We start from the raw sequence: 15,396 nt of genomic DNA on the forward strand, positions 1-15,396 counted from the left end.
TCATTCTGGTCTACCTCCACACGAAAGTGTGCGGGAGGAGCCCAGGGCACCCAAGTCACCTCCACAAACTTCTTGCCCTTGTCCTGGTGTAACTGGCCCATCTGCCAGAAGCTGGCGTATTCCTAATCCCGAGGACTTGCCTGTCCCTCCGAAGAAGCCCCCATGCACACCTGAGATCCTGACAAGGAGACCTGTCCCCTCCTCCACACCTTATTCATCTCCCAAGATGCACTATTTCATGCATCTGACCAAGCCCTGGGGCTTCCATACCGTCTTGTCTTTCTAACCCGTGAAATGACTAACTTGCGTTTGTGACCCTTAATCTGTTCCTTACTTTAATAACTGCAAATTTCTTAAACCTCCTCCCCTCACATACTCCAGCTTATCTCCCAAAACCACCTGGTTTCTTTTCTTTTGGCCCCTGACATCAGCATGACAGGATGGGCCTGTAAGTGCAGTGGTTTGGAAAGACAACACCCAGTTCAGGATGGCAAGTGAAGCATGTGTGTATAGCTGCATCCTCGACAGGCTCCCCCTGAAATGACTAAAGGGACACAAAAACAGGGGGTTGTGGTCTCAGCACTGGAAATTAGGCAAGGGTGCCTTTCACATACACACTAAAGGAATTTCTGCCAAATGGAATTCCCAAAAAAAAGGTTCAGACTGAGAAAGGGCCCAATCAAACTATAGTTCACACAAGTGAAGTGAAATCCTGCCTGTGGGTTGAGGGCCAGAGACCTCAAGGCAAAATGCATCTAAGACCACTCAGCTCAGAGCAGCAGAGCCTGGAGCCAAGGACACACACGGGACCATTGGCAGGAGCCAGATCTCAGGCCTACCAGCTCCTCTGGAAGTGCACGAAGTCTCAGAGACCACACAGAGCCACAGTGTCCTCTCAACATGACGTTCTGGCTTTTATTTGGCTTTTGTTGGCAAGCCAGGTAAAGCAGGGCAATGCCACGGTTCGTGCCTAACAAGAGTGGGCAGGCTCTTTAGAGAAAAGGCTGCCATGATCCCTCTCTCTCTCTCTCACGCACACACACACACACACACTCACTCTAGCACCAAGAGCAGGAGAAGATCCTGCTATGGCCTCTTCCAGCGTAGCTCTTCCGCTCCCCCTAACAGAATACTAGGTATCTGCATTCTCCATGCTTATGCCTCCTCTGTCATGGTGTGCTAACAGGAAAATTAACTGGATATGCGTAAATATTCAGTAGATCAGAAGAAGGAGACCCGTGTGAGGAGCCAGAGCTAATTGCCCCTCTGTAAGCAACAAAGAAAAGAAAAGAACTTAAAACCTCCTCATTTGTATTCTTAACAGGATTTGAGAGAATATTATATTTATGGCACAAAAATAGGCAATAATGAAAACAGAGCAATCTGAGATGAGGAAAGATTGAAGAGAGATGAAAAACATGATCACCCAATTAAAAAATGCAATGGGGGCAATGAATGGAAGGTGGTAAACTACAGAAAAATGAAATCAGTTTATTATAAGATAAATGTGAGAACTTCTCACATAGCTCATAAGGAATGAAAAAGGAGGTTCCTTTATATTAATAAAATGTAAAATCAATCCACGGTAAACTTTATGTGCCAAATAACGTAGCATGAATAAATTAAATAAAAACTGCTAGAAATGTAAAAAATTTCAATAATGTTGCAGTCATCGTGGAAGATTTTAATATACCTCTGTTAGTCTCTGACATATTGTCTAGGTCAAAAATAAATAATAATTTAGGTAGCTTGAATAACATAGCAGAATGAATCCAAAGAAAGTAGGAGAAAGATACTTTTAAAGATAAAGGCAAAAATGGCTGAAAAAAGAAAATAATGGCAATTAACAACAAAACTAAATGGTTCTTTGAAAAGTAAGTAATAAAATAGACAAACATGGCAGGACTGATCAAGGAATGAAGAAGTCACAAATATATAAATTTAGGAATGAACAAGGGAATATAGTCTTCTGTAGATAAGGCAGAGATTATGAAAATAATAAGAAAATATTTAGGCACAATTGTCAGCCAAAAAATCTGAAAGCTTAGATGAAATGGAAATTTTCATAGATAAAAAGTACAAATAGAAAGAAACAATAAAAAGCTGAATAAACCAATAACCATTAAAAAAATTAGAATTCCTCCATATCCTCTCTGAAAGGCCCCAGGCCCTAGACTGTTTTACAAGTAAACTCAGAAAACTTAGAAGAACGGTTAATCCGTGCAATAAGCAAACTGTCTCAGAAAAGAGAAATATTAAGGTCCATCTCCCAACTCATTTCGCTTAAATGAGGTGAGTGGAAACATTGACGTCAAAGAGGAGAAGGATAGTGTTAGAACAGAAATGATAGGCCGCTCTCTCTTGTGATCGTAGATCTGAAAATCCATAATACAAGATCACATTGAATCTAGCTGTGTACTAAAACAAAAATGGCCAAGTGAGATTGATTCCAGGAATGTGAGGATGTGTCAACATTAGAAAAGCTTCTAATGTTATTTATTGGGTAAACCGTATGGAACTGCCATTTTTGTAGGTCAAAAGCTGGTCAAATATTGGCTATTTCACAGAGTTCAACGTAATATCCTATAAATAGATTAGAAGAGAAAAATAGATGATCTGGCTAATAGACTCCAAAACATCGTGTGATGAAATTCAGCGCTCATTCGTGATCCTTAACAATATCTCATAAAACTGTGAATAGAACTTTCTTAATCTGATGTTCCTACCAATAGCTATAGCAAACATCAGCCTTAGTGACAACTTCCTAGGGATTCCCAGTAGTCAGGAACAAGACAGTAGCTCTACCGTCACCAATAGTAGTCAACATACTGCAGATTCCAGCCATTACAATTATATGAAAAAAAAGAAACTATAAAAATTAGGAAAGAGAGGCCGGCTCCGTGGCCGGGTGGTTAAGTTCGTGCGCTCCGCTGCGTTGGCCCAGGGTTCGGATCCTGGACGCGGACATGGCACAGCTCATCAGGCCACGTTGAGGTGGCGTCCCACATCCCACAACTAGAAGGACCAGCAACTAAGATATACAACTGTGTACAGGGGGGGTTTGGGGAGATAAAGCAGGGAGAAAAAAAAAAAAAGATTGGCAACAGTTGTTAGCCCAGGTGCCAATCTTTAAAAAAATAAATAAATAAAAATAAAAATTAGGAAAGAATATATAAAATTGTCTCTTCTGTTTAGAAAATACAAAAGAATCAACTGATAAACTATCAGAACCAATAAGACAATTCAACAAAGCTGCTGGTGTTTCTCCAACCGATTAAAACATAATCAGGAAAAAAAATCTCATTCGAATAGAAACAAAAACTATAAGACACCTAGGAAGAAGCCTAAAAGAAAGGTGCATAATCTTTCCTTAGAAAATTATAAATCTGTATTTTGAAGGACATAAAACTAAAATAAATGCAGGGAGGTTTCATGTTCATAGATGAACAAAGGACGTGAACAACAGTTCACAGAAGAGGAAAGTAGAATTGTCGAGAATCATATGAAAAGATGCTCCACCTCAGCGATTGTCGGGGACATACAAATTAAAACAAGATACCATTTCACATGTATCAAATTGGGAAAAAATTAGAATACCTGAAAATGCCAAGTATTGGCAAAGACATAAAGCAATGAAACTGTCATATGTTGTTAGTGAGAGATTAAATTGGTATCACTCTTGGGAGAGCAATCTCTCAATATCTGACAAAGATGAAGATGTGCCTTCCCTGCCACCCGCTTCTCCCCACTAGATGTATGCCCTAGAGACACTCATGTGTGCAGACACTCAGAGCTGTGCATAGGGATGCTCAGATCGTCCGTAACTGTGTAAAACGCTATCCGTTTAGCATCTTCATTTTGAAGCCAGCCATCTTGCTGGGCTGTATTATTATATGTAATGGTATATATGTATCAAAATATCAAGCTGTATGTCTTAAATATATACAGTTTTTATCTGTCAATTATACCTGAATAAAGCTGAAGAAATAAAAACATCTACTAGAGAAGATGATTAGATGCAGTGGATGTGCAGATTCTCTTGGATTTCTCAGAGAGATACTCCCATCACTCGTACGTGATAATGAACTGGACCGTCAAAGCAATTTTCTTATAGACAAGCAATTCTGTTAGGAAATAAATGTATACAAAGGCCCAATTCCCAAAAGCAATCAAAAATATAAAAATACCCAGTAAACAATACAGAATTTTATTGAGACGCAAAAGACAGCTTGATTAAATGAAACCAGACACTATGTATATGGATAGGAAGATATAATATCATATAGATGTATTTTTTCCTCTAGTCAATCTATACATTTATTGCTAATCAGTCAGAATTACATGAGTGTTTTGGGTTCATTTGGGTTCTTTGGAAGATTTTTTTTTTTTTTTTGAGGAAGATTGCCCCTGAGCTAACATCTGTCGCCAGTCTTCCTCTTTTTTTCTTTTTCCCAAAAGCCCCAGTATATAGTTGTACATCCTAGTTGTGGGTCATTCTAGTTCTTCCATGTGGGACGCCACCTCAGCATGGCCTGATGAGCGGTGCATAGGTCCACGCCCAGGATCCAAACCAGTGACCCCCGGGCCACTGAAGCAGAGCATGCAAACTTAACCACTGGGCCAGGGGGCCAGCCCCAAGGGGTTGTCATTTTTAATTAGAGAAAATTCTTTTTGAGTTTATGTAGAAGAACACATATGGGAGAATAATTTTTTTCAGGTTAAAAGGAGACAAATGAGGGAGGACTTGCCCTACTATTTAAATATACTATCAAGCTATAGTAATTAAAGAAGTATGGATCATGCACAGGAATAGACAAATAGATGAATGCAATAGAATAGAAAGTTGACAAACAAAACCAAATATATGTAACTATATATGTGAGAAAGATGGATTTAAAATTGGGAGTAGATGGAATATTTATAAGCAGAGTTTGGTTAGATGGCTAATCAACCGGGGAGAAAAGGCAGTATTTTATCTTATTATCATACGCCAAAATAAATTTCAAGTAGATTTAAGGACAAAAGTACTAGAAGAAAGCATTGGTTTATGTATTTATCATACATTTATTGGATGCCTCTTGTGTGGACAATGATGTGTGAATAATCAGACTGTGTGTAGAGTTAATTTCATGATGGAAATTCCTGCAGCTATTTAAATGCTGTTGGGGAAAAAAATACTTAATCATTTAAAAAATATACACATTATTTTTAGTAAAAGAACAGATTACCATATAGTATCTATAGTTTGATCTAGGTTTTATTAAAACAATAAAGAAATATATAAGGAAAGATATGCATAGAACAGTCTAGAAAGTGGCCAAAATGTTATGAGTGCTGAAAACTGCTTTTATTTTCTTTGTGCTTTTCTTTTTTATAAGTTTTCTGCAATGAATATTTTATCATAATGAACATTTTTTGTTCTTAATGAAGTAGGATGAGTTATGCTTTGAAATTAAGGGAAAAAGTCCTGTTCCCATTATATTTTTATTAATTAACAATAATTTCTTAACACCATCATTTATCCAGCGAGTGTTCAAATTTCCAATTATCTCATAAATGTCGTAATATTTTTTAAATTTGCAGTTTATTTGAATCAGGATTCAAATAATGTCCACACATTGGATTCATTGCCTCCTGTCTTTTTTAATCTGTAGATTTCTGCCTCCATTTCTTTTTCCCCTGACTTGTACTTTATTTCTTGAAGAATCAGGTCATTTGTCCAGTGGAATTTTTCACATTCTGGATTTTGCTGACCACGTTCCAAGAGTATCATTTCATACGTTCCTCCATCCTCTGTATTTTCTGTAATTTAGAAATTGGATCCAGTGGCTTGATCTGACTCAGGTTTTGTTTTTTTTTTTTCAGCAAAATGACTCCATAGGTAGTGATGTGTCTTCCATCAGAAAGTGCATGATGTCTGCTTGTCTCTCTTATTGTCATGTTAGCAAGTGGTAATGATTAATGCCTTGATCAATTAATTCAAATATATATTGTAATGGGTAAAAGATTTTTAGAACAATTTGGATGAATCAATGGGCTGAACTCTTTGAACTGATATCTCTTTTTCTGTCGGAACTCTGGAATTCTCTCAGTCTATCAGTGACATAAAGCAACTGCACATGGGATCTGGAAACAGACTTGAGGCTCCCAGGGGCCTCAACAAATCTCTGTAATATACAGCACTGTTAGCTTGAAGGATAGCTTCTTTGAGAAAGCTTTGCTTCATAAATAGTAGGATGGAAATATTGTTCCAATTTGCTGGCAGCTGGCACCACATCCTGTGCCGTGCACAAATGTTCATCACCCACCCATAGATCCCGTCTTTGATATTTACCAAAGCACCAGGGGGTCCTTCACTCAGTCACAACTTCTGTTGTTATTTGTACAATTATCTAGAAAGGAGCAGCAACCTCGAAACCTGGGGAGCCAGTTCATTATTCTGACGATTGTTGTCTTTGCTGGTGCTCAGAAGTTCAGGGGACAGATGGGAGTCGGGCAAGCCAGATGCCTGCACAGTCCCACCCCTGGCAAGCCCAGCAGGCCCTTGCCGGAGCCCTCATTTTAGGAGGGAAGGGCAGAGGCTGAGCTTGGGGAAGGGAAAGGGACCGTGACACATGACGCACTGGTCATTTTAACTCCATCCTGCCTGGACCCCAGGGGCCGTGTCCAACAGGGAGGTAGAGACAGGCCACTGTCACAGTGGGGTGGGGTCAAGGAGGAGGAGAGTTTTCTCATCTCCTGGAAGGATGGAATTGAGTGTTTAGCGATGCAAAGATGTCGAATGCTTTCACTGCCTGCCTGTGTGTAGAAACAGATGGCTTGGGCAGTCACGCAGCCGCAACCTGGCCTCCCCAGGCTGCTGAGGGGTAAGCTGGCGCCATATGGGGTTTGAAGGAACAAGAGCAGATCGGCACTAGAAAGGTTAGAACAGCAACCGGTTCCTAGAAACTGATTCGCACTGAGATGGGCCGGGCGCAGAAGTGGCACCAAGTGGAGACGAGAGGAGCCGATCACTGCCGTCACTAGCTAGCTCCCCTCTGCCATCTTCCTTGCATCTGATGACTCACTGCCCCTCTAACAGTTTTAATGGGTGTTAAACTCTGGCAATGTGGGCTGAGGGGTGAGAGCTATTGTTCAAACCAAGGCCGTGCTGACGACACTGGGTTGGGGTCTCTCCTGTGTCCAGGTCTATGATGGCAACAACAACTCCGCCCGTTTGCTGGGGGTGTTCAGCCGCTCTGAGATGATGGGGGTGACCTTGAACAGCACATCCAGCAGTCTGTGGCTTGATTTCATCACTGATGCTCAGAACACCAGCAAGGGTTTTGAGCTGCAGTTTTCCAGTAAGTGTTTCTTGCGTCAAGTGGACGACACATCAGGCTTTCCTTGGTTCCACAAACAGGGAGGTTGAGCTCAGGACTTCACCCATCACTTCACAGGTCTGTTTTTCTCTAACTGGCTCATGCTTAGCTGGTTGTTTCCTCTAAGACATTGTGCCTGTAATGTGGATAAGCTGCCACTTGGCACACAGCTCTCTGGCTTAAACTAGTAGTAACTGAGTTGAGAGTCACTCTATATCTTTTACTCCCTAACACTTTAAAAATAATCAACTTTGAGCCTTTTAATTAAAGCAGCCAAAGATAGCCTTTCCTAATCATGGCGTTTATAAAACAGTGTTCAGCTACAGCCAGACGTAAAAAATGCAAACCCTCGTGTATAATTATGTTCTTTTTTTACTACTCCCTAAAGAGTTGAGTCTTATTCTTTCCGTCTTTTGTCATGATTTTAACTTTCTCCTTTACTCCCAGGATTTTGAAAACGGAAAGCACCCAGGTTGAGATGCAGTCCCAGAGTACTGGGGATTATGTCCCCATACTTTGTCTTCACAGACATTTTATTCATTGATTTTAGCTTCTGCTTGCCCAGGAGATACAAAGAAATGTACTTTTCATAGACTGTTTTAAAATCCAGTGAGTGTCCATAAACTGATGAATGGATAAACAAAATGTATTGTGTCCGTCCATACAATGGAATATTATTTTGCCATGAAAAAGGATGGAGTTCTGATACATTCTACAAGACGGATGAACCTTGCAAACCTGCTAAGGGAAAAAGGCTCATCACAAAAGGCCACATATTGTATGACCCATCTATATGAACTGTGCAGAACAGGCAAATCCATAGAGAACAGAAAGAAAATTGGTGGTTGCCTAGGGCTGAAGGAGTTGGGTTAAAATGTTCATAGCGCTTCTTTGTGGGGTGCTGAAAATGTCCTAAAATTGACTATGATGACCATTGCACAGCTCTGTGAAAATACTAAAAGACATTGAATTGTCCACTTTAGATGGGTGAGTGTTTAGTATGTGAATTATTTTCTCCAATAAAGCTGTTAATAGAAACAAATCCGATGAGCCTATTCAACACTCCTCTTGCCTGGGCTCCGGGCTGTCCAGGGGTCTGTGCCTGTTACAGCAGGCGGATCAGTGGAAGAGGATTAAATAGAGTCACATTCAAATGCCATTTCTATCATCGGAGATTGCGTGACTTTGGAACAGTTTATTTAACCTTCCCAAGTCAATGTGCTCAGTTGTAAAATGCAGATAATTATACCTCCCTTTAAGACTCCTGCGAATAGCAAGTGAGAGATAACCCTTGTCAAGCACCATACAGGCGAGCTCTGTATAAGCTCTGCAGAGGTGTCCTTCTCCAGCCTTTTGCAATAGAGTGTATTTAAGCAGGACATAATTGAGCTTTGAAACATACATTTGAAGTGACTTTTCCATATTACATTATCCCATCAGAATGTCTCAGTGAGCAAAATGGAAAGAGCAGCTCCCGCTAGCAGAATGCTATGGGGTCAAACAAAAGAAATAGAAAACTCAGACCCTATACCTGAAAACTATTAACAGCTGTCCTGGGAGAAGTAACAAATCATTTACATAGAGCAGCAGGGGAACAAATACTCCATAATACACCCTCCTCTGAGCACAGCAATATGGTGGCCCCGAGCACTGAGGCCAACCGAACCTAGAGGCATGTGCTGGGGCAGCTTCCTTGAGAAAACGGGCTTTGAGGGTGTATGGTTTCTGCTACGACATTGCTGATTCTGTCTCTTCTCTCTTTGCCAGGTTTTGAACTCATCAAATGTGAAGACCCAGGAACCCCCCAGTTTGGCTACAAGGTTCATGACGGAGGCCATTTTGCAGGGAGCTCTGTGTCCTTCAGCTGTGACCCTGGATACAGCCTTCGGGGCAGTGAGGAGCTGCTGTGTCTGAGCGGAGAGCGCAGGACCTGGGACCGGCCTCTCCCCACTTGCATCGGTAGGAGGCCTCTTGCTCTTCAAGTGACCCCTCGGGTGTCCGCTAGCCCCAAGCTCCCAGCTCTGGTCTCATTAAGGGTCTCAGTGTCCCTTTGGAGGCCACGCTCCAGGGCCTTGGGACATCTAACTGGACTGAATCCTGCTGTTCACGGGAACCATCACTCACCTGCCCCACCCTTCTCCATTTCCACACTTTCACACCTCATTACACCCGGACAGCAGCGCAGTCAGGCAAGTGGCTTGCCATTGTCACACATTTAGCAAGTGGGACCAGAGCCAAGTCATGCCCTCAGAATTGTAATGTTGGCAAAAGAGAAGAGGTGAGAGAGTCAATCAGAAAGGAGGAGGAGGAGCTTTTCCTGGGTTCCAGGGGTTCCTGCAACACCAGGACCCAAGCAAGTCCCCAACTCACTCTGCGCCTCAGTTTCCCTGTAGGCAAAATGGGGCTCCTTTTTGTGGGGAATGTTGAAAGAAAGAGTAAGATAATGAGCTAGCATCCATCTCATTCTTAAGAAAGAATATAATAATGAATGTAGCATCTTCTTAAGCCTGTTGTGCCTCCAGAATGTCAGCAGAGGCTCTCTGGAAGTGTCATCCATGTGTCACAGAGCAAGAGAAGTCTGGTCCAAGGCAGAGTGTGAAATAGGCAAAACTTGTCATTCTGCCTCTCCCGCCTTTTCATCTCTCCCTGCTGATCAGGATTCCCAACACACTGCTTTGTCCTGCTTCCCCATCCCCGAACACCGGGCCTTTCCCTCTCCATGCCCTTCCCCATGTCCCACAACCTCAACGTGTCTGTGCAGCACTGGCTAATCTTATAAGAACAAAACATCCACTGGGAAGACATTTAAGTACCTACCAAGAGCCGCATGCCAGAATTGGTGCAGGTGTATGTTTGGGTAAGTGCCGAGGCAGAGAAATAAAAAAAGACAGAATAAGGCATTTTCCCTGCCCTTGGGGAGCCCATACCCTAGCAAGGAGTAGAGACACATAAACAGATCATTATAATACAAGGTAAGCACTGTAAGGAGAGCCATGTGCAAAGTGTTGGAGGATACGAGAAAGTTTTGTATAGGAGGTGATATTTCACTGGAGACTTGAAAGGATGGGTAAGAATTCACCAAGAGAAGGGGTGGGGTGGGGAGGTGGACATTCTAGCCTGAACATGTGCAAGGGCTGGAGGTGTGAACGACCATGGTGGGAAGTGGTCATGGCCAATATTCTTTTCCCCTAGGCAACTACATTTTAACAAGATCTTCAACGCTGTTACACAAGAGTGTCTAAAGGCAAGGATTTTAAGCCGGACAGTGGACAGACCAGGATAGTGGCCTTTAAGTGGCCTCTAGAGTCTTCCTTTCTCTTTGTGGTTGACCCAGTCTACAGGCATGCTTCATCCTTTTCTCCCTTTGTGCCTTTTTTATCCCTTTCTTTCCTTCACGTGTCAGGTCCTGTGCTAGGCACTAGTAAAACAGAAGAGCAGATCCCCAGGCCAGCAAGGGAGTCACATGCATAAACAGACAGCAGTATAATACCATAGGCAAGCCAGAGCAAGCGAAAGAAGGAGAGATGACGAGTCACGTTACAAGACAATGATTTGCTTTGCAGAAAGGATTCACTGTAAGGTTCTTTTGAATATCAAATAGGCCAGTTGGACTGAACTTAGAGAATCCACTCAAACAGTTCTAGTAAGAGTATTTATACTTCAAACCTCGGAGGCCTTCCCCACTGAGACCCCCTCAGGCCCCACTTAGAGGATGAGATTGTGTATTTGGGAATATGTGTGTAGATTTTTACAGAAGTCATGTTGTGGTAGTCTTTCTCATGATCTACCAGAAATGACTGCTATAGCATCCAGATGTTTTCTTCATTGATGAGTGGACGCTACAGCCCAAACGAAGCAGCCAAGGCTCTAGGATGGGAAGAAGGGAGAAAACCAGAAAGAGCAGAGTCTTAGGGTCTTGTTGGTGAATCTGCTGTTTGCTGGCCACCTGGCCACTCCTGCCCACCTGCCAGTCCCCAGATAAAGTGATCCGTGAGGAAAGAGGATGTGTGTCCATGAGGAAGTGCTCCCAGGGCTGCTGCCTCCAAACACTCACTTTCTGGGAAGCAGGGGGACTTTTCCACCCGGAATATGGAAGGAAGCTCTAGCCAAGGACATGGAAAATATCCTGCCACCTTTCCAGCTACCTTCTCTATCTGCGGGGCCAGGCAGGCTTCCTCCCCACAACCTAGAGCTCATCCTTTCACCCACACCCTACTCCCTGCCATGGGCCCATTCAGCCCTGCATCTTTTAGTCAGGTTGGCACCTGTCATCCCAACACCACCACAGAGGCAGGACTCACAGTGAGGCTTGAGCAAAGGATCTGGTCTCTTGAGCAGGCTTACTGGCAGAGGGCTCCCTACCCTCAACCCTGCCATAGTGGTCCTGTGTGAATGGGGCCCAGGAGATGCTTAATGGGTCCTTTGTAGCAACAGGTGAAGGTTTGTACCAACAGACTTCCATTTGTGACTTTGATCCCATCTTCTCCTGTATCTTCTAGGATCTTGCTCAGTCAATCATTCCTTTTCCTAAAAAGCTTTGCAGTAAATCTCCTCTTTGTTTTCGCTCATGCTCCCTTGATTCAGAACCTGATAGTAACTTTCCTGGGAAGCAATAAACTTCTTTCATTCATTTGATCATCCACCCATTCAATAAACATTTATTAAAGCATCTATACCGTGCCAAACACTCTACTAGATATTTGGTGTGCAAATTGAGTAAGTCAAGGTCCCTGCTGCCGAGGAGCTTAAAGTCTTGTGAAGGAGATAGATGTGGTCTTTAAATAACAAAGTGCACGTGCTATGATAAAAATCTGTTCACGTTATAATGGAGACACAAAGGAGGACAGTGTCAACTCTACGTGGAGAGGGCAGGGTATCACAAAACGTTTCATAGGGAAGATGTTTATTGGGTTGTCCGTCCAAGTAGACACATGAAGAGAAGTCCATCAGACTTGGCTGGACCAAGGGGCGCTGGGAGGGAGCCAAAGAGGCCAAAGGGAGCCCTCTGGAGGGCTTCTAGACAGACTTTCTTGAGGGATTTGGACTTCATTCTGGGAAGGAAGGTTTAAAGCAAGCAGTGACACGGGCAGTTTGCATTTTAGGAAGACCTTTCTGGTGACACTGCCTAGGAGGGGCAACTGTGCCACCCTAGAGATGGTGAGGGCCTGAGCCAAGACTCTAGCAATGGGGTCAAATGTGAAAAGTGTCACGGAGGTGCAGGGATGGGGTCCCAGAGGCAGATTAGATGTGGGGGAGGAAGGAGAAGGCCAGGAGGATCTCGAGCTTCTGACCTAGGTGAGTGCTCTGCTGGGGAATGTAGACCTCTTTACTGGTCCCTGCCTCCAGTCCCGCCCCCTCTGCCCCTTTAACTGCTACCAGAGTGCTCCAACGTGTCAAGTTCACTAGTGTGTAAAGTGGGCAGCTTTTGTTGTTAGTGCCAGTGAGTTGATTTCGACTTCTAGTGACTCTGTGTACAGCAGAGCAGAAGCCTGCCTGGTCTTTGTGCACCATCCTCTCACCTCCCAGCCGTGTATCAGACAGTGCTCCACTGTATTCATGGCCGGTTTTTTCAGAAGTGGGCTTAGCTTTCAGCATCACAGCAACATGCAGCTCTCATAGTGTGACAACCAACAGACCCATGATGTGGTTCCCTGACCTGGAAACTAACGCAGACCATGGCAGTGAGGGCACAAATCTTAACCGCTAGACCACCAGGGCTGGCCAAAGTGATCGCTTTACTCACGTGTATGAACACTCCATTCTTCCCCATCACAGAGTAAATATGCAACAGCCTGGTGTGCAGTGCCCTTCGATGTAGGATGCTTGCCCGGCTTTCCAGCCCCATCTCCCACCATGCCCCATCTCACACCCTGTCCCCCAACGCGCCATGCTGTTTCACACCTCCAAGAATTTTGCACATACCCTTTCTCTGTCTGCAAAGCATTTTTCCTGCTGGCCTCCTCGTCTCACCTCTGCTACCCAACCAATATGGTCAACTCTTGCTCCTCCTTCAGGATTCATTTGAAGCCAGAGCCCTCCCTAACTCTCCCTGCCCCCTGCTAGGGCAAATTGGTCACTTTCTCTTCTGTGCTGCCACCTGCCATGAAGGTGCCTCTGTTAGGACACATGGCACACACTGTGGCTGTCCCCTGCTCTCGACTATAAGCTCTTCGGAAGAGGGACACAGTGTCTTATTTTCCTCTGAACTCCTGGCACCTAGCACAGGTCCTGTTGCAGTTGATGAACAGGTTCAAGTGTCTACACCTTCCCCCAGAGGCTTCAAGGAGTTTGGTCACATAGTAGGCTGTCAGCTCTACACCCAGGGACCTTTTCTTAAGTAGCTTTATTGAGATATAATTCATATACCGTACAGTTCACACATTTAATGAATTTAGCAACTTAATGCGTTTTAGTATATTTACAAGGTTGTGCAACTGTCACCACAATCTAATTTTTGAACATTGTGTCCCTGCTAAAGAAACCCCGTCCCCATCAGCAATCACTCCCCACTGCCCCTCCCCCTCAGGTCCCGGCGATCACCAGTGTACTTTCTGTCTCTGTAGACTTGTCTGTTCTAGACATTTTCTAGCGATGGAATCTTACAGTACGTGGCCTTTTGTGTCTGTCTTCTTTAAGTTAACATGATATTTTCAAAGTTCATCCATGTTGTAGCATGGAGCAGTACTTCATTTTTTTATGATCAGATAACCTTCCATCATCTGGATATACCACATTTGTGTATCCATTCATCGATTGATGGACATTTCGGTTGTTTCCATTTTTTAGATATTATGAATAATGCTGCTATGATCATTCACGTGCAAGTCTTTGTGTGAATGTATTTTTTCGTTTCTTTGGGTATACCTAAGAGCAGAATTGCTGGGGTCATATGGGAACTTTGTTTAACATTTTGGGGAACTACGAAGCTGTTTTCCAAAGCAGCTGCACCATTTTACATTCCCACCAGCAATGATGAGGGTTCTGGTTACTCCATCCTCACCTACACTTGCTCGTGTCTGTCTTTTTTATTACAGCCATCCTTGTGGGTGTGAGTATCTTATTGTGGTTTTAATTTGCATTTCCCTAATGACTAATGATGTTGAATATCTTTTCATGTACTTATTGGCCATTTGTATACCTTCTTTGGAGAAATGTCTATTCCAATGCTTTGCCCATTTTTTAATTAGGTTGTCTTTTCATCGTTGAGTTATAGTTATTTCTATATTCTGGATACAAGTCTCATCCAGGGACCTTTCTATATGCTGTGTTCAGTCACCGGGAATGAACGAGAGGGACTTGGGGACACAGGCAAGAGGAGCCACCGAGTCACTGCTGGCAGCGCAGGCCACCCCATGAGACTCACTCTTTTGGGATTTCTTTCAGCTGAGTGTGGAGGGACAGTGAAAGGAGAGGTGTCGGGGCAGGTGCTGTCTCCCGGGTACCCAGCTCCCTACGAACACAATCTCAACTGCATCTGGACCATCGAGGCTGACGCCGGCTGCACCATTGGGTAAGTGTCAGGGCTGCTGAAGTCACCATGGTCAGTTGTTCAGGGAAATCATCACCAGCATCATCACCAGGCTACCCGGTGAATGGCTGGCCCTGCGCACCTCACCTGGAGGCCCCTGTGATCAGCAGTGGCTGCTGTGACCCCAGGCTTGGGCTGGGGCCCCAGGAAAACCTGGAAAGACCAGCCTCAGCCTCACAGTGCTAAAATCCAAGTGCAGACAACTCTCTGGCCTCGATGGCACAGTTAGAAGAGAGCAGCTGAGGACATAGGCTTGAAGTCATACGGACCCCAGTTTGAATCCCAACCCTGCCGTTTACTGTTTGCAGGACTTTGGGTAAGTCCCTCATCCTCTCTGAGTCCCACTCTCTCCTTCTGTAGTGTATGGGTTGCAATACCAGCTTCTCAGGTTGAAGCACTAAATGTGACATTGCAAGTAAGGTGCTCAGCACAGCACTTGGAACACAGGAAACATCTAGCGATGGTTCTGGGGTTATTTCTCTGACAGTAGTAAGGGTCAGCTCAGAG

At 43.8% G+C, this 15,396-nt stretch overlaps 1 protein-coding gene across 1 annotated transcript in view; it reads left to right on the plus strand.

Moving 5' to 3' along the window:
* Positions 1-15,396, plus strand: part of CSMD2 (CUB and Sushi multiple domains 2) — a 588,433-nt gene that overhangs the window by 402,748 nt on the left and 170,289 nt on the right. Inside the window, exons 23-25 of the mRNA XM_070510384.1 lie at positions 7,187-7,343; positions 9,129-9,320; positions 14,745-14,871. Of these exons, the coding sequence (XP_070366485.1) occupies positions 7,187-7,343; positions 9,129-9,320; positions 14,745-14,871 (476 nt within the window). The remainder of the gene's footprint in view (positions 1-7,186; positions 7,344-9,128; positions 9,321-14,744; positions 14,872-15,396) is intronic.

Source organism: Equus asinus, chromosome 5 (genome assembly GCF_041296235.1).
Source record: "Equus asinus isolate D_3611 breed Donkey chromosome 5, EquAss-T2T_v2, whole genome shotgun sequence".
Taxonomy (NCBI): Eukaryota; Metazoa; Chordata; class Mammalia; order Perissodactyla; family Equidae; genus Equus; species Equus asinus.